Raw genomic sequence first — 23,844 nt, forward strand, 5'->3', positions numbered from 1 at the left:
GCTGGTAGAACGAAGACGGTGCACATCTGAGCAGGCTCCAGAAGCGGTTGGGTTCTCCATGGTGCATGGCTATCTCAAAACTGATTTCTGTAAGTCGGGATGAAGTTTTGATCCATTTCTACTTTACTGTATTTTAGTAATAATAAAGCACCATAGATTTAGAATAGGAAAGCCATCCAATACAACATTCTAGCATTCCAAATGAGGTGACTGAGGCCCAGGGAGACTGAGTGACTTGGCCGATAGTAAGGGATTAAGCTGGAGTTTGAACCCAGATCTTCTGTCTCCCAATTATTGCTTTCCCCAGTCTTCCACTGTGCCTTCTCCAATTTCACCTGTGGATGCATCTTTTAGGTGTTGAAATTACTTACTTGGTGACCTGTTCCTGTCTTTAACAGCGCCTTCCTCTAAGATGAATTAAGCTTTGTAAAAAAGAACATGGGAAGCCTCTCTGGGCAGAGAAACCAACCTTTATTAAGAGAAAGAAATGTGGTGTCTACAGCCCATCCAGTACAGCCTGAGACCCTGAGATACAGATTTCACAGTTATTTATAGGTCTCTTGATTCATGTACTACACAATGAAATCCCATAGAAGCTGATTCATGCAAGATTGCATTTTGCAGGTCACTATGTCCCAACTTTGTACTTTCCATGGTGTCTCAATTAGCCCTTTGATATCTCAGTCAGCCCTTTCCAGGACTGGCTTACTTTATCATTCTAATATAAAGATTAATATATAGGTATGATTATCATGTTCACACACTTAAGATAACATACTTTATAATGGTTTAGTTACACTTCTAAGGTTATCTAACACAGGAATTTCCCTGAGACTGCATCATAGTTTGGTTACACAGAGGCTGGTTTGCTTTTTTTTTTTTTTACCTGGGACAATGCTCAAACTATAAATCAAACAGTTATTTCTTATCCTAATGATTATAGCTGATAAAAGATTAGCAAGGCAACGCAGCAAAGCACTCAAGGCATTGCTTATTGGTCTTTTTCCTTTCACCTGAAAGAAGACATCATAGAACTTTTCTTGAGGTACCAGCAATGCCATGCATTTTTGTTTCAAGACCCCAATTTTACCAAAGGATTCCCCATACATCACCCAGATATGCCTTGAATTCTGTTCTGAGATACATTGTATCATGTGCCTCCAAGACTTTAGTGATTCTTTTGGGGGTTACAGGCTCTTCGTTGCCATATATGACAGTCATTCATTACATGGCATCAGTCAAGCTGTTAGGATAATAAACATTTAGGATAGCTCATATTCATAAATCTTTCTCTTTGCTAATAGATACATCAATCGTTACCTGTTGGGGGTGTGGGGAGGCGGCTCAAGTTTGTGGAACAGTTTAGGTCCATTAAAAACTGTTGTAGGGTCTGATATTCCTGAAAAACATCAGGCTAGCAATGACTAAGGCTAGGCTACTTTTTGTTGGGATTCCAGATCTGTGATTTATTGGTATGAGGAACTCCCAGTGGGGTGATTCCCTTCTCAGCCATGGCCATTTAGTCAGTCAGCATCATCAGCAAACCTCTGTCGCTTCTATTCCAAGAGAGTTGGTGGGGACACTGAAAGGTTATTTACCTGGAGTCCCACAGCTCATCTGTGGCAGGTGACACTTTGAACCAGGTGTTCTTGATTCCAAGGCCATCTCTCTATCTGCCACATCATGGTGCCTTGAAACTCATAGCACATGTGGGAAATAGTGGACTGACTTATTTTGCCTCTCTATAATAGATCAGAAAAATGACTCCAAGTCTGCAGGCCTAAAAAGTGCCTTCTAACGGGTCGCCTATTTTTTCATTTTCTTTATTTCCAGGTGAAAGTATATTCCTTGAGGGCAGAAGCTGTAATATTTTTGTCTCTATATGCCCAATGCCTGGCATATAATACTCCAATGGATCTCTGAACTCATAAATTTAGAATGTTCCTTCTAATGATTCACATCGCCTCCCAATCATCCCTGCCTATCCTGTATGATTCTGGTGTTTGTTCTCCCCTTTGCTCATGAGGAGGGCCTTCCTTGCTTCTTCCTGACGTTGAGGAGATATTAATGAAGTACTTGGGTGATCATGCTTTGCCCCTTCCACGTGACCAGTCAATATTAAAAAAAATGCTTCTTAAATTGAACTGAATTTACTTCACTCATTCAATAAAAAAATCTTTTATGGAAATAACCCACTATGTGCTCTCAAACTGTGCTAGAGACTGGCAGAATTCAAAAGAAGTGTAAGGCATGGTTCTTGGCCTCAAAGAGTTCGGAGTTTAACTCAAGAGAAATCAAAGATAACTGTTAACATGTAGCTGAATGGCCTTAAGTGTTTCAATGATAATTGAACAATGAACATTTATTAAGTTTCTTTTGTGTGTAGAACAGTGTGCTAGATGCCAGGGGAGGTACAAAGGTGAGAAAAGTCAGGCTCGTCTCCTCATAGACCTTAGAATCGAGAGATAGGTAAGGAAGGCAGAGGGAAGCTAGGTGGCACAGTGGATAGAGCAACAGGCCTGGAGTAAGGAAGACTCATCTTCCTGAGTTCAAATCTAGCCTCAGACACGTACTAGCTGTATGATCCTGTGCAAGTCACTACTTCCTCAGTTTCCTCATCTGTAAAATGAGCTAGAGAAGAAAATGGCAAACCACTCCAGGATCTTTACCAAGAAAATCCCAAATGGGGTCGCAAGGAGTCAGATACAACTGAAAGAACTGAACAACCAAGGAAGTCAGATAGAAAATTAGAATATGAATAGCATGTAATACATGGCATAGAAATGGAATGTGGTTTGCCCAAAGGTAGCACAGCAGAGATTTTAATTCAGGTCCTATGATGCTGCTCTGAGTCAGCTCTCTGTCAAACCTTCTTTCCACTGGACCACACTGCCTGAATCCTCTCAAGAAGCTTGGCTCACCAACAAAGACAAAGGCAGGCAACTCTTCTCTTCTAATTTCCCATTTGAACTGGGGAATTTTAACATTAAAGAAGTAACATTTAAATAGCACTTTAAGGTCCTTAAAGCTAGGAGTCCTGGAGGTCACTGAGTTTACTGGCCTCTTTTTATAGATGACGAAACTGAGTCCCAGAGAGGAGAAGGGTCTTGCCCTAGGTTACACAGATAATAAGTGTCAGAGACAGAATTCAAATGCAGGACCTCTGACTCCTGACTTTTTCTATTGGATTGCACACTTCCTCAGCTTTGCAGACATTGTCCCATTGGAGCTCTTGCAACAGTTCTTTTTCAAAACATTTTTATTTCTTTATTTGTTTTTAGTTTTCAACATTCACTTGTAAAATTTTGATTTCTACCAGTCTTACAGATTCTTCCCTTCCTTTGGAAATCAAATGTTTATTTCATAAAGCATATGGAGTACAAAGAACAGCTGATATATGGCATAAATGGGGGGAGGTGGGACTAGGTCTGCGACTTCATCAGTTTTGAACCACTCCTGGTATTGATGGAACACAATTTTTTTTTTTTTTGCAGAAAAGATATTTATTACCGAGCTATAAATAGTTCACACTGAGGCAAAGATAGGTGAGGATAAGAGGTCACGTTTTGGGCTGCTGCCCTTTCTCACTCTCGTCCTGGGCCTGGATTCTGACCTCTTCATCTAATCGTTCCTTAGCTCGCACCACCTTTGACTGCAGGTAGAAGGAGCCACCCACAGATTTATCATTTACCTTAAATAAATGATCAAAGTTCTTCTGGATTCCTCTTGGCTCAGCTTGGAGACATTGAGGATCCGCTGGGCCTCCTGAAGGCTAAGTCCAGAAAGGTTAGATGCGGCTGCGGATTGATGACCAGCTCGCCCACGAGCATCTGCTGCTGCCCGGCTGGCTGCAAATTCCTGCCAGAGTGCCCGGGCAAAGGCCCTTCCAACCACCTGCACCCCCATCACGATGATCTGAGCTAGGTATCTGGCCATGGTGGCGGGAAAGGAGCCCTTCATCAATGTAGGTCAGCAGCTTCTATGTAATTATAGTCTTAGAGAGTTGTTTGAGGAAGCTAAGAGGTAAGTTCTTGCTTCTCCCAAACATTATTATCATCACTAGCTAGAATTTACACAGTACATAGTTTTGCAAAGAACTTTACAAATGTTATTTCATTTGATCTTCACAACAATCCTGAGAGATAGGTATTATTATTAATCCCCATTTTACAGGTGAAGAAACTGAGGCAGACAGAATTTTAGTGACTTGCCCAGGGTCACACAGTATTTGAGGTTGGATTTGAACTCAGATGTTCCTGACTCCAGGTTTAAGGCTCTATCCACTGTACCACCCAGCCGCTTCTAACACAACTGCTTTCTGTCAGTGTCAGGACTTGAATCAGTTCTTCTGGACTGCAAGTCAGGCCTTCTCTCCACTATACCATGCTGCCCTTCAAACAGCACTTAATCTACACAAAAAAAAAACTTCTCTTCATAACACACTTGTCCGACTTGACCAGATTGTTTTTAAACAGAGAGAACTCAAGTATTGAAAAAAAATCACCTAAGAAGATGATCTGAGGTTCAATGTGCCCACTGTACCTTTCAGGATGCTCTTTACTATTGCATCGGTGTGCTCAGCCAGGAGATCTGGATTGGTGATTGCAGCCAGGGACAAGTAACTTGACATATTTCTGCACAGCTCCTTGTTACCCCTCTGGAGAAATTTCACTGCCACTGGGACTGCTAATGCCATCACAGGAGGTCGATTATAATTCTGAGGAAATATAAGCAAACAACAGATGATGAGCCACCAAAGGACCTTTTAAGAAGTTGTTCTTTGGTGATACCATAAATGTTAAATTTGAATTAATGAAACCTAAAAGAAAATAGATGAACAAGTGTAGAGGCAAGACAGTTGAAAGGACTGTTAGCACCTAACTTGAGATTTCTGCAGCCTAATGTTGACCTTAGAGCCCAATCCCTTCATTCTACAGAAGGAATACTGAAGCCCAGAGAGGGAGAGTGGTTTGCCCAACATCACATGGATATTAAGGGGCAGGACAGGATTGGGACTGAAGTCTTCTGATGTCACTGACTCCAAATCCAACACTTTGGTTTCTCAGACTTTGCCAGAATGGGCATTTCCTTTCCAGAAGGAGATTTCCTTGCCCCAGACCAGGCTTCTTAGACCACAAAGCCAGAAACATTCCAGCTAGTTAGTGACTTCAGGTTTAAAGCACTTTGTAAATTAAAAAAGCTACAAAATGACTGAAGACCAGGACACTAATCTAATTAAGGTGTTCCAAGCAAGGCACAGGACAGGAATGAGTCAAGGCTGGGACTGATGATTTTGGTGAGCAACACAAAGTCCTTCAATCAACTTTGTAATTCATGATGTGGAAACAAAATAAAAGTAATTAAGACAATTTCAGCTGAGTGTGTGTGGGGAGAAAATTGTTCACCATAATGACTCACAGATGGATGTTATTAACAGTACAAGGCATAGGTAGTTTCTTACTTTAACTTTTTAAAAAAAATTCTTCTTACATAGAGTCTATGAAGTCTATGAAGAAGCACAAGTGTTAAATTTTAGAGTTCTCTAAATTTTGATGCTCTGGGACAAGGCACCAGCTATCAAGTCCTAGTTATGGCTCTGGGAGACAGCACTGAAGTGGAAGGTCAATGGAGAAGTAAGAATTACCTTCCTATTGGAGTCTAAGTGCATGGACTTTTTGGATTCTACTTAAAGATAATTCTCAAGTAAGACTAATTAAGCTACAGTTTTCCCACATCTCAGATCTGAATATAAAGACTGGAAATTCACTAGCTTGCAGGATAGAGACATAAAGACAGGGGGCAGTCATCTATCAGGATTTCTCTGGCATGTAAATTGCAAAGCCTAATCTTCTAGGACAGGAATCATAAAGTCCCACTCATGAGAAAAAAAAGACTGTTAGGAAAAAAAGCAACAACACAATAACTGGTCATTAATAGTCAAGAGGGCCTGGGCTCTCTCACAGGCCCTCAGGAAATCAATTTTCATTATGTTGAAAGGTTACTGTTTCTTTTTCCATCATAATGATTTTGTCTTTTTTAAGGAACCGTGACTTCATTCACATGTGTGGCTGAACTCCCAGTGTGGACATTCCTTCCACTAACTCAGATTGGGGCCTTGCTTATTCCTTATAATTTTCAAGATCTGCCTGGGATAGGGAAATTAAGTCTCCTGCCCAGGGTCACATAGTCACAATGTGTCAGACATGGGACTTGGAGCCAAGCCTTCCTGATCCCAAGCCTAACTCCCAATTTAATGTATCAGAATGACTCTTGTGGCATCCAGACATAAATAATTTAAAGTTAGCACTTATTTATAGATTTATTTGTGTGTGAACATTCATTGTGAAAGTTGAGTTTATTACAATAATACAAAAAATGAGGTAAAGCCAACTTTCATTAAGATTTTAGATTTCATTTCCCCCCCTTCTAAAAATGTTAGTGATGCCTGTTAACCAACCCAAAATAGACCTAAGTCTTCCCTTCTAATGTTACTCTCTTCTGAGAAATCATTTTGGTGAATTCAACTCAACAGACATTTTTAAGCAACCACTCTGTTTATTTTTCACTGCCAATGTGTAGCTTAGGGAGATACTGTCAATACAGTTTTTATTGGAGATAATTTTCTACCTAATTTATCAAAAAAAGAATTATGACGTATCTTATACTGTGATGACAAATAAAAATGTGTTTAGATAAATTTCTTAAGACAGCTGAATAACAATTGCTAGGAAGTTAGGGAGTTTTTCCAAAAGACTTTCACAAAGTGATATAGAATGAAGAAAGCTAGGCAACAAGGAACAATATACACATTAACAGTGGGAATAAAGTCAATGCCGGTTGTGTGGTGTTTTGTTTTTCCAGGACTTGTGATTTCATTGGTGTAGTCTGGAACTCTCGATAAAAAAATTTACTCCTACCCAAATAGGTCAGCATCTTCTCAGAGTCTTTGAGAGCTGACCAAAACAGTGACAGTTTAAGTGACTTGGCCAGGGCCTCTTAGGTAAGTATGTGTGGGAGATGGGACTTGTGCTCCTATCTCCCTGACTCTGAGGCCAGTGTTTTAACCACTTAACCACAATGCCTCCAGAAACAAAACTCAAAAAAACCCAACAAAACTAAAGTGAAGCACAATGGAATAAGCCAATCCCTGCCTTCAAGGTGCCCCCACCCGACCTAATTAGGGACCACAACACATGTAGGAGAGCTCAGTTGTAGGGCAGTAAGGCCACAATTACAAAGCTGATGGCAAAGTCTAGGAGGCATCTGGGTGTCTGGCCCACAGAAGAAGCCCATCCCCATTGGGAAGGAGGTGGTGGGTCTCAAGGTGAGAGTGGGAAAGGGATTCTGGGTTTTTTCTGATAAAGAAAGGTGGGATTTCAGTAGACGGCTGAAAAAGGAAAAGGAGAAGAGGGGATTGGCATGAAGGTTGAGAGGATGGGGAGCCTCCTGACTGGGCATGAATTTCAGCTTCCCCCCCCAGCCACGAGTGGGATCTCAAGCAGCCTGCTGGCAGGAGGAGGGAGAAGTGTTCAAGACAAGGAAGCCAGATTCTCTTGGTTCTGAGTTCAGGGCCCTACCCTGATACCATGCTGCCTATTGTCTATTGTCTTGTTAAAACAAAATGCATCTACTAAAATCATGTTTAAAAGACCTCCCTTAATGCTAGTGCCTTCTCTCTGTGATTATCTACAATTTATCCCGACTATATCTTATTTAGATGTAGTTCTTTGTAGGTCACCTCTCCACTACCCTGTGATCTCCTTGAGAGTAGAGACTATTATTTCTAACTTTTCCCCTCCTTTTCTTTCAATCTCAGAGCCTGGCATAGTGCCTGACCCATAGTAGGTACCCAATCAATGTGGGTTGCCTTGACTTAATCCATTGGTCTCCATACATTGGCTGGACCCTCTAAGGAGGATTCGTGGGAAAACACAGGCAAGAATCTCACATGATGAGAAGGTTTGGAGGGGCTGTGAACTTCATAGGGCAAAGAGTGTTCACAATGATGAGATCATGGCAACACACACACGTATATGTGTGTGTACAAACAAAGGTTTCTGCTCCACTAGCCCAATCAAAGACATTCAATGGAGTCTTTGGTTTGGTTTAGGGCCTCCAGGCCATCAATCCTGGGAAGTACTCAGACCCCAAAGACTCCTGGAGAGATAAGTGTTTCAGATGACTTTTACTTTGGGTATATCTGTTCTGCTACATTGAAAGCCCATTATAAAGAGACTGTGTCACACAGTTGTATTTACTTCTGTTCAATTAATAGCCCAATAAAGCCACAGACTTACATCACCTCCACTTTCAGGGCCTTCTTCTCCTACAATTTCATTTAAGAAGTCAAGCCCAAAAATCCAGATCAGTTATATGCACAATATGGCTCCAGGATTCTCAAGTGTTCAGGTCCAAAATCCCCAGGCCCTTGAAATGTGAAGCCTCACATAGTCTTCAGTAGTAGTATTGTTTAGTTGTTTTCTAGTGATGCCTGACTCTTGGTGACCCCATTTAAGGTTTTCTTGGCAAAGATATTGGAGTGAGTTACCATTTTCTTCTGCAGCTCATTTTACAGATGAGGAAACTGAGGCAAACAGGGTGAGGTGACTTGTCCAAGGTCACACAGCTAGTAAGTGTCTGAAGCCAGATTTGAACTCAGGAACATGAGTCTTCCTGACTGCAGACCCAGCACTCAATCCACTGCAGCACCACCTAGCTGACAAAGGTGGTGGTGGTGGGGGGTGGGAAACCAGTGGGTGGGGGAAGGGGGAATTGGAGTTTTCTTCTTGTTGCCTGCAGGTATATAGACAGTCTGTGACTCTTCAGGATCCGTTAATGGGATTTGTGGATTCGGTCCTTCCCTCCCACTTTTCCCAAAAGAATAAAGGTGGACTGAAAGAGGAGGAAGTATAGACCTAATAAATTTAAAGATCACAAATTTTGAGCTGGAATGGACCTTCTAGGCAATCTAGTTCAGTCTTCTAATTTCCTAGATGAGGAAACAGGTCCAGAAGGGTAAAGTTAGGGTTATTCTATATCTTATGCAGCAAGTCCTTGATCTAATTTAGTGTTGAAGGTTTACAAGTAGAAAGGACCTCTAACAATTAGATTGTCTAATCTAGGCCAATAACCTCCTCCACTTTTATAAATGAGGAAACCAAAGCCCAGAGAGGCTAAATCAAATCAAATTAATAAACATTTATTAAATGCCCACTATAGGCCACACAGGTAATAAGCGTAGAATTTGAACCCAGGGCCTCTGGTTCCAAATGTTCTTTCTGTGAAATTTTATCATTTCTCCTACTGTTCAGAAATTTGTCTTGAACTGCATGCTATTTTGAATTGTCATCACCTCTGAGAAAATGAGTTCTGTAAGTTAACTGGCATTGGTTGAGATTATCGAAAGTCCCATGATTCAACATATTCTTTGTTTTTGTGTTAAGAGATTTGCTGGACCAGACCATGGCTGCTCACCCACACTCTTTACAATCCTATAGAATCATACATGGCACGTTAGAGTTGGAAGGGGCTTTGGAAGTTTTCTTATCCAACATCTCCCCCCATGATGGGATCTCCTCTACAACAGGACATTTCAGAGCTCGTGCTCAGGTTAGAATGTCCTACCCACAATGCTTCTGGGATGTAGGTACTACAAGTTTTGAAGTTCGGAGAGGTCAAGTATTGAAGGGTTTGTCTTGGATTTGAACAGGTATCATTTTATGATTTTTGAGATTATACCCCCGTACTGCTTTTCTGTTTGAATTCAAGGTAGACAATTCAACATCATAGTGTTACAAGGCTATGCTCCAACCACTTTGGCCAAAGTCAATCAGTTCTATGAAGACCTACAACATCTTCTAGATATACCACCAAAAAAGATGGCCCATGTATCATAGGGGATTGGAATGCTAAAGTAGGAAATCCAAAGATGATTGCAATAACAGCAAATCTGACCTTGGAGTACAAAATGAAGCAGGGCAGAGACCAACAGAGGTTTGTCAAGACAACTCACTGGTCTTTTTCAACAACCCAAAATGTGAGTCTACACAAGGACATCACCAGATGGTCAATATAGAAATCAGACTGATTAAATACTTGGCAGCCAAAGGTGGAGAAGCTCTATACAGTCAGTTAAAGGAAGACCTGGAGCTGACTATGGCTCAGATCATGAGCTTCTTATTGCAAAATTCAGACTTAAGTTGAAGAAAGTCGGGAAAACCATCAGACTGTATAGGTATGACCTAAATAACATCCCTTATGAATGTGAAATGGAGGTGATGAATAGATTTAAGAGACTAAATCTGGTAGATAGAATGCCTGAAGAACTATGGACAGAGGTTTGCAATATTGTACAGAAGGCAGCAACAACAACAACAAACATTTCAAAGAAAAAGAAGAGCAAGAAAGCAAAATGGCTGTCTGATGAGGCTTTAAAAATAAGTAAGGAGAGAAGGAAAGTGAAAGGAAAAGGAGAACGGGAATAATATACCCAATTGAATGCAGAATTCCAGAGGAAAGCAAAGAGAGATGAGGCTTCTCAAAGGAGCAATGCAAAGAAGTTGAAAACAATAAAATGGAAAAGACAAGAGATCTCTTCAAGAAAACTAGAGATATCAAGGGAATGTTTCGTACAAAAATGAGAATGACAAAAGATAAAAATGGTAGGGATTTAACACAAGCAGAAGAGATAAAGAAGAGGTGGCAAGAATACACAAAAGATCTATACAAGAAAGACCTTAAAATCTCCAATAACCATGATGGTGTGCTTACTGATCTGGAGCCAGACATCCTGGAGAATGCAGTCAAGCAGGGCCTTAGGAAGCACTGCTAACAATAAGGCTAGCAGAGGTGATGGAATTCCAGTTGAGCTTTTAAAATCCTAAAAGACAATGCTATTAAAGGGCTGCAGTCACTATGCCAGCAAAATTGGAAAACTCAATGGTGGCCACTGGATTGGAAAAGATTAGTTTATGTCCCAATCTGAAAGAAGGACAATGCCAAGGAATGTTCAAATTACCAAGTAATTGCACTCATTTCATGTGCTAGTAAGTTTATGCTTAAGATTCTGCAAGCTAAGCTTCAGCAATACATGAACTCAGAATTACCAGCAGAGTAGGCTGGTTTTTTGAAGAGAAAGAAACTAGAGATCAAATTGCCAACATTTGCTGGATTATGGAGAAAGAGGGGGAGTTCCAGAAAAACATATGCTTTTGTTTCTTTGACTACACTGAGACCCCTGATTGTGTGGATCCCAACAAAATGTGGCAAGTCCTCAAAAAGATGGGAGTACCAGATCATCTTACTTGTCTCCTGAGGAATCTGTATGTAAGCCAAGAAGCAACAGTTAGAACTGCATATAGAACAACTGATTGGTTTAAGATTGGGACAGGAGTACAACAAGGCTTTATTTATTTATTTAACATATGCAGAGTACACTATGTGAAATCCCAGGCTGGATGAATTAAAAGCTGGAATTAAGGTTGCCAGGGGAGATAGCAACAATCTCAGATATGCAGCTGATATCACTCTAATGGCAAAAAGTGAAGAAGACTTAAGAAGCCTCTTGATGAGGTGAAAGAAGAAAGTGTAAAAGCTGGCTTGAAGCTTATTGCAAAAAAAACCAAAAACCAAACCAACAACCCAAAACTAAGATCTTGGCAACTGGTCCCATCACTTCCTGGCAAATAAAGGGAGAAGAAATGGAAGCAGCATCAGATTTATATTCCTGGGCTCAAAGATCCATGCAGATGGCAATCACAGCCATGAAATTAAAAGATACTTGCTCCTTGGAAGGAAATCTAGGCAAATCTGGACAGCATACTAAAAAGTAGAGACATCACCTTGCTGAAAAAGGTCTATATAATCAAAGTTTTGGTTTATCTAGTAGCAATGCATGGCTGTGAAAGTTGGACTATAAGCAAAGCTGAGTACCACAGAATGAACACTTTCAAATTGTGGTGCTGGAGAAGACTTTTGAGAGTCCTTCGGGTAGTAAGGAGATCAAATCAGTCAATACTTAAAGCAATTAATTCAAGCTATTCACTGGAAGTTCAAAGACTTAAGCTGAAGTTTAAATGCTTGAGAATATGGGACTCATTGGAAAAGACCTTGATGTTGGGAGAGGTTGAAAGCAAAAGGAGAAAGGGATGGCAGAGGATGAGAGGGATAGTGTCATGGAAACGATGAACATGAACTTGGACAGACTTCAAGAGACTACAGAGGATAGAAGGGCCTGGTGTGTAATGGTCCTTGGGGTCATGAAGTATTGGATGTGACTCAATGGCTGAAAAACAACAACAAAGAGAGGTCAAGTGATATATTCAAGGTCACAAGGAGTACCGTGTCTTCTAAATCTAAGTCTAAGCTCCTTCCATTTTACTGAATTGTCTCATGTACCTTTTGCTTGGATACATTCAATGACTTGAGTACATTCAAATCTAATAAAATATTCAGTGTTTCAGCTTTTTAAGGCTGCAGAGGTGGAGAGCTGGGCAGGAAAGAGACCAAGGCAAAGAACTGGGAAGAAGAAAATAATCTGACTTCTAGCCTTGTTTAGACGGTTCTGGGGAGAAGCTTAGTGGAAGACATTGAAATTGATGTTGAAGATGAGTTTAAGTAATTTGCTTGATCTAGGTTATCATGAAATGCCAACTATGGTCTTTATAGGGTTTCATTTTAGCCTTCCTATCACCTGCATTAGCAAACGTACAACCTATTGGCCATGTGTTTCTGTTCTTTTTGGCTCTCCCCAGGGTTGCACTTACCACCTGAAGTCAGTTGTGGGTCTGTGGTGGTCAAAATCTTATTTTTGCATTTTCCTAGGAGCTTCAAGAAGAACCTGGTCTAGAAATCTGCTGACATTCTGGGAATTTCCTCAATTTCCCAAAGGTGTTGGTGCTTGCCTTTCTTTCTATCTTAGAACTTAGTACTGTGCCTAGAACATAGTAAGAGTTTAATAATTGCTTATTGACAATCTGGCTCATGCAGATGTTTCATGAAGGGGCAAGAAAGGGGCAACAAAGTTCTTCAGTGGATAGAGCATTGGGCCTGGATTAGGGAAGACCTGAGTTTACATCTGGTCTTAGACACTTATTAGCTGTGTGACATAGCGCAAGTCACCATACCTCTGTTTTTCTCAGTTTCCTCATCTGTGAAAATGGGGATAAGAATGGCACCTAACTTCCAGTGTTGTTGTGAGGCTTGAATGAGATAATAATTGCAAAGCACCTGGAACATAGTAAGCACTATACAAATGTGTAGGTGACTGCGCCATCAAAATGAATTGCTTTTGTCATAGATGTTGCCCCCTGACAGCCCTCTTCCCAAACTGGAAAGGAAAGAAATCTAGAGGAACAGTTAAAGATGTGGAAAGGAGAATCTGACCTTTTGCCTGCTTAGGTATTTTGTGTTTGGGAATGGTTTATGGAAGAAAATCATTACCTTTCCTTCACCCCTGTGAAAACAAGCAGAAAATGCTGAGTGTCTTACTCTTGAAAATTGACCAGTTGGTTTATTTTATTGAAAAATTGAAAGGAGTGAATCATTTGGATGAGTACTCTTCTAGAATTCCCAACCTCCTTTCCCACAACAACCTAAATTAGAAGTGGGAGAGAGTCACTTTCTTGGTATTTAGGGCAAGACAAAAAACCCCAAAACTTCATTGGAATTTAGGAAGAACTAAATATAAATGTTAGCCCTACAAAGGACTTTTGTATCATCTTAACCAGCTCAAAATGACCACAAACTCTGGGCTGGCCCTAGACCAGTCTGCAAAATCAGCAAAATTTGTCTTTGGCCCCTCTATATACCTCTCGGAGGAGTCTTCCTTTCCCCCTGCTAGGCATCCAGTGTCCTTACTCTGTCCACCTTCCACCTGTAGCCCCACACTGAAGTAAATCATTTGGTCCTTTCTTCCCCAGCAGGACTGTATCCCCCTGTCATCCCTCTCTCTCATACATGTTTTCCTGTTCTATGTTCCAGTCTTAGGGGTCCAGATTCAAACTTTGGTCATAAACTAATTTACAGTTAGATGTTGATGGCTAACAACTTAATGCACCCTCTCTTTCCCAGGAGTATTTAATTTTTGATATGAGAGTAATTACAGCTTCTTTTCTGGAGGAGCCTCCTATTTAGTAGCTCCTTATATAGGACAAAGAGAGTAGACCAAATTGCATTTGGGAATTTCAGCCATCATCAGAATAGTTGTGAATCACAAAACACCGAAGTCTCAGAAGAATTAAAATAGTGGATGACCCAACAGATGATGGGGTGAGCAGAGAGCCTCATGCAATCAAGAATGACTTGTGTTCAAGAAGCAAGACACCATTAAGGATAGTTATGATCAGAAAAGTAGAGGGACAAGTCTCTTAATAGCATGATGCAGACTGCTTATTTCATTGCAGCAAGCAAGGCATGGCAGATGGACAGCCCGGGTCTGCCCTGGTGTATGTGCTAGGGCCAGACTGATACACATTTCAAGGGCAGGAGCAGACGTGGGTGAGCAGACAGGATTGCAGGGGGAAGTGCCTAGGCTATAGAGCAGGTAGGATTACAAGCCACTGGGTGTTGGAGGATGCTGATGGATAGTAGTCCCTTATGTGTAGGAAACTAGATAAAAAAATAAGCATTTCTTTGTTTTGTGCATTAATAGAAGGCTTTACATTGGAGATGTGGTCTCTAGTATCCCCCTTGACCCTACAAAAAACCCTCCCCAAGGCAGATTCCCATCTTTTCAGACCTGGTGGATTCTCCATTTAGTCATCATCTGAGTGTCATCACCACAGATGAAAAGAAAGACAAGGGAAGGCCTTGTAACTCAGCTCAACTGAATCAGAACCAAACCAGAACCATCAACATGAATGCTTACCTCATATGTGACAACTCTACATTTCTCTAAACCTCTTTTCCTACAACACCCTTTGCTTGTGCTGAGTCAATCATTCACAGCAAACAAATTCCTGAGGTCAGAATGATTACCAACAGTCTGCCCACAAGTAATGGTATTCACTAAGTGTTAAAAGACCTAGAAGAAAGCTTCTACCATATTGAGTCAATTCCCTGTGAAGGAGTTATGGAACTACATGGATGAGACTCCAACAATGGGCATGGATAGTCTGAGGTTGAGTCAGTTTGTCCACATTGAAGAAATCATGGATCCTCACATCAAGAGAAAGTAAAAGTGCTGTTAGACAACTCTGTGTGGTTTGTTGTATTATTATCTTCGATTTACAGATGAGATAAGAAAGAATGAGAAATATTAAGTGACTTGGGTAGAGTCACACAATTAATAATTGGTGGAATTGAGAATCAAACTTAATCCTACTGGCTCTAACACTTGTGCTCTATCCATGACACACTACTAACCGTGATTCTTAGGTTCAAGATGCCAGAATGAATGAAGTTCTAATGGTAGATTTCAGGTACCTTGAAAGGCCAATGGGTAAGATAATTCTGAATGGAATATTAGCTCTTTGAGGTTGGAGACTTTCATTTTTGTCTTTGTACCCTCAAGCACTTAGTGCAATTCCTGGCACATAGTAGGCACTGGATAAATGATTGTTGAATGTAACTGGATTGAATTGAAGGACACTCTAGGCAATTCTCAAATCACACCTTGTAGGCAATCCATTATCCCACCGATATTTTCAAGTTGGCATGTCTACATCCTGCCTCCTCTTGGGATTTAGGCAACTAGGGAACCTCAATCTCTTCTTGTAGGACTCGATTAGGACAGTAGCCGCCAAAGTGTATCCTTTCATTAACTAATGCTAGTTAATAAAAACTGGACATCTCATCAGTATCTTATCAAAAGTGGCAGCTTTCTTTTCACTAAAGTGAGGCGTGCTGGGTTTTGTTTGTCAGTTCTTGAAGGAGGAACAGGTGTGTTTGAAGGCATGTGAGTCATTGTCAAAACGTTCATAGGAAGAGCTTAAGAACTGGGTAGGCAAACATCTCAGGAAGCTGGAAGTTGGTTTACCACTAAGAATTTAGCAAAAGTGGGTCAACACATAAAAAAAAGTTGAATAGGAATGTACCCTGACCAACTGACATGGGATCAGATGTGATGTTCACATAGACTGAGAAAGCAAGAGAGAAGAGAGGTGCCTTCCACATGTGATAGTATCACTATCTGTGATGCCTCTCATGTAGTTAAATGGCTTACCATCCTCCTTCTATTTGAGCCAAAACCTTTCATCTTTCAAAGTCCAGCTCAAATTTCACCTTCTCCTTGAAGCCCTCCTTGCTCTTTCTATTCATGTTACTTTACATGTATGAATTGCTTAGCCCTTCATTTGGTCCTTACTGTGTTAACATACACTGCCTTCTATTGGTAGATTTTCAGGCACAGATCATCATCATCACCCCAACTAGACTGGAAGCTCCAGTAGCTCAGGGACCATATGTTACTCTTTTCTGTACTCCCCTACAGTGCCTAGCATAGTGCTCTGTATGTAATAGGATGGAGGACTTCATAGCTAGAAAGAATCTCAGAGGTCATCTAATCTCATCTCCTTGTTCTCAGATGAAAATTTTATTATATTCTGTTGTAAATAACAGAACTGCAAATGAAACTCAAAGCTCAGTACAAATCGAGTGGGGTTTTCCCCAACCCAACCCCTTTCATTCTTCTTGACCATGTATATTGATTTGCCTTTGTATATCTGAGATACATGTTCAGATCATCTCAGTCTACTGGATTTTATGTCAGAGGATCTAGGTTCAAATCCTACCCGTCATCTGGGCAAGTCATTTACCCACTTTGAGTCTCAGTTTCCTTCTCTGTAAAATGAGCAAGCTGGACCAGGCAGCCTCCAAAGGCCCATTACAGTTTGAAATATGTGATCCTGTTATCAGGGGAGAAATTATCCTTGGGCAAGACTCAAAGGGGATGAGAAGACTATAGAGTAAAATGTAGGTGCCACCCATTCAGGTGGGAGAACATGGAGTGGTGGTTATTCATTAAGAAAGTGCCCTTAGTAATGAAATTGGAGTCTTTGAAAGTATCAAGGCAAAGTACTAATTGCTGTGTTCTGTCAGGGCTAGCTTAATTATTGAAGGCATGAAGGGGCCTTCTTACAATATCCAAGCCAATGAAAGTTGAGTCTTTTGAAAAGCAAGCTGAAGAAAAGTCCAATGCATATCTTCCTTAATCAATAAGCATTTTAAACCACTTACTATGTACCAAGCACTGGGGGTTCAAAGACAAAAAACAAACAAACAGTCTGTGCCCTCAGGGAGCTTCTCTTCCATCAGAGAAGACAAAATACACTCATCAAAGCACTTACCGAATAAAGATAGGTATACAGTGTGTCCCAAAATTCTTAGGACAGTTTTAAGCTATTACAATTAAGCTGTGCCTTTCATGTGGCCAAAATGATTTTAAACTATTGAAGCTAAAAAAACAAACAAACAAACAAAAAAAAAACAAAAACCCAAAACTGCCCTAAGCCTTTTAGGACACCCTATATGCCCAATAGTTAAATCCAGGGTAGTTAGGGAGGGAGGGTATGGGAAGTTAGGAGGATCAGGAAAGTTTTCTTGTGGAAAGTGATGCTGAAGCTGAGTCTTGGAGGATGTGAAGGATTCTATGAGACAGATGTGAAGTGGAAGTGCATTGTGGGCATGGCAGAGAGCCAGAGTGAAAACAAACATGTTAGGGGCGCTCTGGACCTAGGCCCCCCGAGAGGGTAGTGAGACGCCAGGGAGTCTGGACCTGCTGACGGGGCAGTGCCTGTGTGGCTTCTGCCACGTCAGTACCGGGGCGGCTCTAACTGGAGGAGCTCCACCCTCGGGGAGGAACTGGGGAGGAGCCAACCTGAAACACCCAATATAAGGCGCACCCCAGAGAGGGTCAGCGGGATTTTGTGTAAGATTTCCGGTACGCCATTGCAATAAACCTGCTTGTCGCATTCCGGTGGCTGTGTGGGGCACACCCGTCCGGCCGCCGACAGCTGGCGCCCAACGTGGGGCGATACCAGTGAGGCCGCTCCTGCTCCCTATAGACAAGGGGAGCGGAAGACCAGGCAGACCCAAGGAGACAGGTTGAGCCCTTGGGACGATGGGACCGAAGGTCTGTAAAGCCCGTGTTGAGCCGGAGGACAAAGGCGTACTCGCCTGCCAGATCTATAAGGTCTGTAAGGAGCAAGGCGTTAGAATTCATATAAGAGCATGTAGAGAGTGGGTGGAGAAAGTTTGGGTAGTTAGTCCGTGGTTAGAACACACGGGGGTAGATCCGCAGAAATGGGGGTTGGTGGGCCAGCAAATGGCCTCTTACCATAAAATGGACCCCACATTCTTAGACCCTAAAGATTTTACGATCTACTCGGCGATAGGGGCTGCCCTATCGCCCCAGCCACCCCCTATACGGGACGAAAAGGGGGCCCAAGTAGGGGCATCCCTCGCAGGCTCGGACGATGACGATGAGGAAGAGAAAACTCCCGAGCCGAAACCCATCTACCCTTGGGAGGCTTTACAGCAAGGCAAAGAGGGCTTCCCATGTCCCTTTCCGAGGGAGGAGTTGTTAGAAGCCCCAAAAAAGAAGGAAGGGCAGAACTCCCTAGGCAAAGGAGGTGCTTCTTTACCACCTCGGCACCTCGTCAAAGTGGGAAAAGAGGAACAGGCAAGATGGCGTAAGTGGGAGGGAACTCATGAGTCCAGGGAGAAGGAGGAAGCGGCCACCGCCCTAATGGCGGAGATGACGCTGGGGCCTCGGAAAGGCTTTTCGTTCAGTACAAGGGGTGCGGCTACAGCCCGGCCCCCACAGAGCCTGCTTTCCTTCAGCCTACGCCAGGCTGTGAGGGACGGGGAGGACATAGATTGGGCAGAGTGGGACTCCCCGATGGCACTACCGGTGCTAATAGAGAATCCAGGCGATGTGGACGAGGACAGATATCACCGACCTGTTCCCTTTAAGTTCATTAAAGATTTGAAGGAGGCAGTCCAGAAATATGGCCCGGGCTCAGCTTACGTTCAAAAGGCTTTAGAATCGTCTTGCCTTGCGCTCCCCTGGACGCCATTCGACTTTCAGGAGGTTGCCGAGGCGATTTTTGAGCCCGCCACGGCAGTAGCCTTCAAGGCTTACGCCCGTAGGGAAGCGCAGAAGTTTGTTGCGGAGCATAATATTGTAGACGAGCAGGATGCCTTAGACATGATCTTAGGACAAGGGCCTTATGTGTCCTTACAAGACCAGTTAAATTATGACGACATGGTAAGGAGGGCAGTGAATACCTGCCATCTTAAGGCCCTCCAAAAATTAGGCACTCCTGGGAGCAAGGTCTCTTTAACTTCCCTCAAGCAGAGGAATAATGAATCACCCCTGGATTTTGTTAGCAGGGTGCAAACAGTAGTCCATGCCACCTTCGGTAAAATGGGTGCGGCACCACCCCTCATAGTGCAGTTAGTGAAGGAAGGGCTGTTACCACAATATCGTGCAGCGCTGACATCGCTGTCACCTGACCCTTCCCTTGATCAAATTATTGAGAAACTGATGGATCTACCAAACCAAGACCCTATGACTATGATGGCTTCATGCCTGGAAAAACAAACCCAGTTGATGGCACTGTGGGGCGAGAATGGAAAGAAGCTTACTTGTTACAACTGTGGGAGAGAGGGACACATGAAGAACGCTTGCCGTGTGTCATTTACTCGGTGTTACTCCTGCGGCAAGTTAGGGCATATAGCCAAGTACTGTGGCTCTTCCACTCGTAGGCGGCAGGGAAACGGGGGGAGGGGGTCCTCCCTAAGGTACAAGGAGGGCCCCCAAAACCGCGCCCGGCGTGTACCCTCAGCCTTCCCTGCAGCACCCCAAGAAAATTGAGTGAGCCCCTGGTGGCAGCTGCAACTACAACCAGTGAATTAGAGGTACCCCCATGGTCAACCATTTCCGTGTCCATTTTACCCCGCGAATTCCCGCGGCTGGTAATAGGAGATGCGAATTATCCCATTCTTATCGTGCACAGTCAAATCCTGCCCCCGAACGGAACCGCTATCTGGCTTACAAACCCTCATGCGTTTCCTGTAACTTTAAGCCCGGAACAAGAGATAGCACAAGCCATCAGTGTTCCCTGGCTTGATAAAGATTACTTGTTTTCCCGTAGACGGGACCTCGTGTCCTGGGTCCAACAGATAACGCCTGAAAGACCACTGATCACTCTTATGGTGGAGGGAAAGCCCCTCCAAGGGCTGCTCGATACAGGAGCTGACATCTCTGTTATCAGTGGTCAGGATTGGGACCCTGCTTGGGAAACTCAAAAAGTGAGTCACTCTGTGACTGGAGTGGGGGGAATCCAGCTCGCTGCCAAGTCCCTGCGATTTTTAAAATGGCAACACGAGGATACTCAGGGCCTGTTTAAACCGCTCAAGGTTAACGGCCTCCCTGTTAATCTGTGGGGGAGAGATGTTCTTGCGGATATGGGTGTTACACTCTCTACCGAGCACCCAAGGTTAAACTGATAGGGGCCGCTGTGCTGGCGAGAGCGATTCCAATGCAATGGAAAACTAATGACCCTATCTGGGTTGATCAGTGGCCCCTGACTGTAGAAAAGCTCTCCGCCCTTCAAGACATTGTAACACAATTGTTAAAGGAAAAACATATTGAACCATCCCTGAGCCCCTACAATTCTCCAGTTTTTGTGATTAAAAAGAAAAGTGGGAAGTGGCGACTGCTCATAGATCTCAGGCAAGTCAATGCCGCCTTGCAGCCGCTGGGAGCGCTACAGCCTGGCCTTCCCACACCCACTGCGATCCCAAAAGGTTGGAAGGTAATAGTGATTGATATAAAAGATTGTTTCTATTCTATTCCCCTACATCCCCAGGATAAAGAGAAATTTGCATTCTCGGTACCTTCTGTTAATTTAGCCTCTCCTGCCGAGCGATATCAATTTAAGGTACTTCCTCAAGGCATGGCCAACAGTCCTACGATATGTCAGCTGTATGTAGCTGCCATCATACAGCCAGTGAGGAAGCAATTTCCCAACGCCATGATTATACATTATATGGATGACATTTTACTTGCTGCGCAGACGGCCCAAACAGTCTCTGCAGTCCTACAACAGCTTATGGGGGCTCTCGAACAGTATGGACTGCTTGTGGCTCCTGATAAAGTGCAGACTACTGATCCCTTCCAATACCTGGGTCATAGACTAGTGGGGGACCACGTTTTTCGTGCAGTTCCCCCGATCAACACTGATAAAGTAATAACTTTAAACGATTTCCAAAAGTTAATTGGTTCTATACAATGGGTACGCTCTGTCATGCCTATTACCGACCGACAGATGGAACCCTTGTACAAAATTTTGCGGGGTGACCCTTCACTTTCTTCGCCCCGTCAATGGACTCCTCAGGCACTTGCCCTGGTACGACATATTCAACACTTGGCTTCCTCTTGCTTAGTCCGCCAAGATCCTAAGCACCCTATTTTCTTAGCCCTGTTAAACGCAGACGGTGATATCTCCGCCTTATACCAACCTCATGGTGTCTTAGAATGGTTATATGGCCCTAAGCTCAAAAGGGTGCTGCCCTGTAGGTATGAGCTGCTTGCCCTACACATCCTCAGGGCTAGCGAGCGATCCATTCAAAGTTACGGAACTCGCCCACGTATCAATCTATCCATCTCCCCGGAAACTCTACGAGCCCTTGCTCAAGAATATATTGACTGGGCAGTCATATACACTACCCACCTATTTCAACATTCCGTCCTTCCTCCCCTCCTTAGAGGATGGGAAATGCTGCCTATCACTCCGCCTAGGACTGTGGTGGTACAACAGCCTGTCACAGGCCCAAATGTGTTCACCGATGCCACGAAGTCCGGCAAGGCCTCTGTGTATATTCCTCAAAGAAACATCTTGCATGTGTTCACTACACCGTACCAGTCGGCACAAAAGAACGAATTGGCTGCCATAATTGAGGCCCTTAAAATGCTTCCGGCGGAATCTTTTAATTTAATAACTGATAGCCTATATTGTGCCTCCGCCCTGCCTGCCTTGCAAAATGCCACTATCGTGGCGAAGCAATCTACCATTACTGACCTCCTTGTAGAGGCTCAAGCCCTACTCGCCTCTCGCACCTCTCCCATTTATATTCTTCACGTACGTTCGCATACCTCTTTAGAGGGACCCATTTATTGGGGTAACCACATAGCTGACTCTTCTTTGTCTGCAGCTCTTGTAAGCCCCCTTTTTTATTCGCCTCGAGCTGCCCATGAGAAATTTCACCTCTCTGCTCGGTCTTTACGGTACCTGTACAGCATCCCCAGGGAAGAAGCGCGCCAGATAGTGAAACGCTGTGCCGCCTGCGTTCCCTTCCGCCCTCCACCGGCGGAGCGTACTTTCAATCCCTGAGGTGATTTTCCCAATGAGTTATGGCAAATGGATGTCACTCATTTTCAGTCCTTTCTTATTCATGTTTGTGTTGATACTTCTTCCAGATTCCTTATGGCCACCCTTCAACCCCGGGAGACGGTCACCTCTGTCATTGCCCACCTTCTCCATTGTTTCGCCTTTACCGGTGTTCCCTGCGTCCTTAAGACGGACAATGGCCCCGCATACCGCTCTAAGGCATTCTCCCAATTTCTCCACGAATTTGGCATCGCCCATGTCACCGGCATTCCCCACAATCCCACCGGCCAGGCTATAGTGGAACGTGCCAATCGTACCCTGAAAACCATTCTCATAAAACAAAAAGGGGGAGTGGCGGGGAGGCTGACCCATGCGCAGCTCGCTACAGCCACCTTTACTGCCAATTTTTTGCAATTTCGTGATGATGGCCTTACGCCTGCATTAAAGTACTATGCTGGGGACCGGTGTGATAAACAGGAACCGGGCCCAAAAGAGGCCCCGCCGCCAACTGCGTGCCTTCAGGGCAGCACGGTCTGGTGGAAAGACGAGAAAGGGGTGTGGCACGGGCCAGGGAGGGTTGTAATTAGAGGGAGAGGGTATCTTTGTGTCTCCACAGATGACGCCCCGGGACAACACGTCTGGGTACCCATCCGCCGGGTCCGTGAGGTCGCGCCCCCGGCAGACGCGACGCCCCAGGGGACGGAGGCCACGACGGAAGAACGGAACTGTCTGGAAACAGAGGGCGGCCTTCACCAACGCCCTCAGCTGCCTGCTCGCCATGATCCCGTTGGTGACCCCGTCTACAGCTGCTCCTGCCATCTTGCCGCCCCTGGCAGCAAAGCCCACGCACTGGGCTGTTACCCCGAATCTCCCGCTGTTCCAGTTGATGACCTGGAGCCATGAGGCGCTTCCGCTTCTGGTGTCTGGCAATGTGTCCATCATCACTGGTGGGTCTGGGAAGCCCCTCGCTATAGTCGAGCGGCGGTATGATAAGACCTTATCCTGGCATACATGGGCCCAGCCTATTTGTATGTTTGTCAACGACACGACACCTGGGGGCCCGGTTGCAGACTTTTGTTTTCCCCTGACGAAACAGATCAGAGAACAGGAGGTGCACCCCTGGAGCGCCTCGCGCCACTGGAGCGCCTTGCGTGTTCACATGGCGGCCATCTCGAGGGGCCCAGGCCATGATGGGACTGTAATGCAGAACCAGAACCAAACCGGCCCCTCACCCTTGCCGCCTTGCCGCTCAGTCCCGTGGGTTTATAATAGCTTGCAGCCCTGTTCCACGGGTCACTACGTGCCAGGTCCAACGAGGCACAATATAACACTCAGTTTTTGGGATGGGATATCTGTACCTACTTTAGTAGCCCCTGTGCCGATTCCCCAACCAGGGAGACCCCAGACTCACATATGGAAGATCGGACTTGCCCTGCAAGTGGCTACGGTTGCCATCGAGTTGTACTCCGATGCGATAGACTTTGCCGAGCACCGGGACGAGTACAATGCC

At 44.0% G+C, this 23,844-nt stretch overlaps 1 protein-coding gene and 1 pseudogene across 1 annotated transcript in view; both read right to left on the bottom strand.

Annotated features, from left to right (window-relative positions):
- VEPH1 (ventricular zone expressed PH domain containing 1) overlaps positions 1 to 23,844 on the bottom strand; it is a 221,833-nt gene that overhangs the window by 171,183 nt on the left and 26,806 nt on the right. The window contains exon 4 of the mRNA XM_036756099.1: positions 4,543 to 4,717. Within this exon, the coding sequence (XP_036611994.1) occupies positions 4,543 to 4,717 (175 nt within the window). The remainder of the gene's footprint in view (positions 1 to 4,542; positions 4,718 to 23,844) is intronic.
- LOC118847567 lies at positions 3,477 to 3,939 on the bottom strand (annotated as a pseudogene).

This window comes from Trichosurus vulpecula, chromosome 4 (assembly GCF_011100635.1).
Source record: "Trichosurus vulpecula isolate mTriVul1 chromosome 4, mTriVul1.pri, whole genome shotgun sequence".
Classification (NCBI taxonomy): domain Eukaryota; kingdom Metazoa; phylum Chordata; class Mammalia; order Diprotodontia; family Phalangeridae; genus Trichosurus; species Trichosurus vulpecula.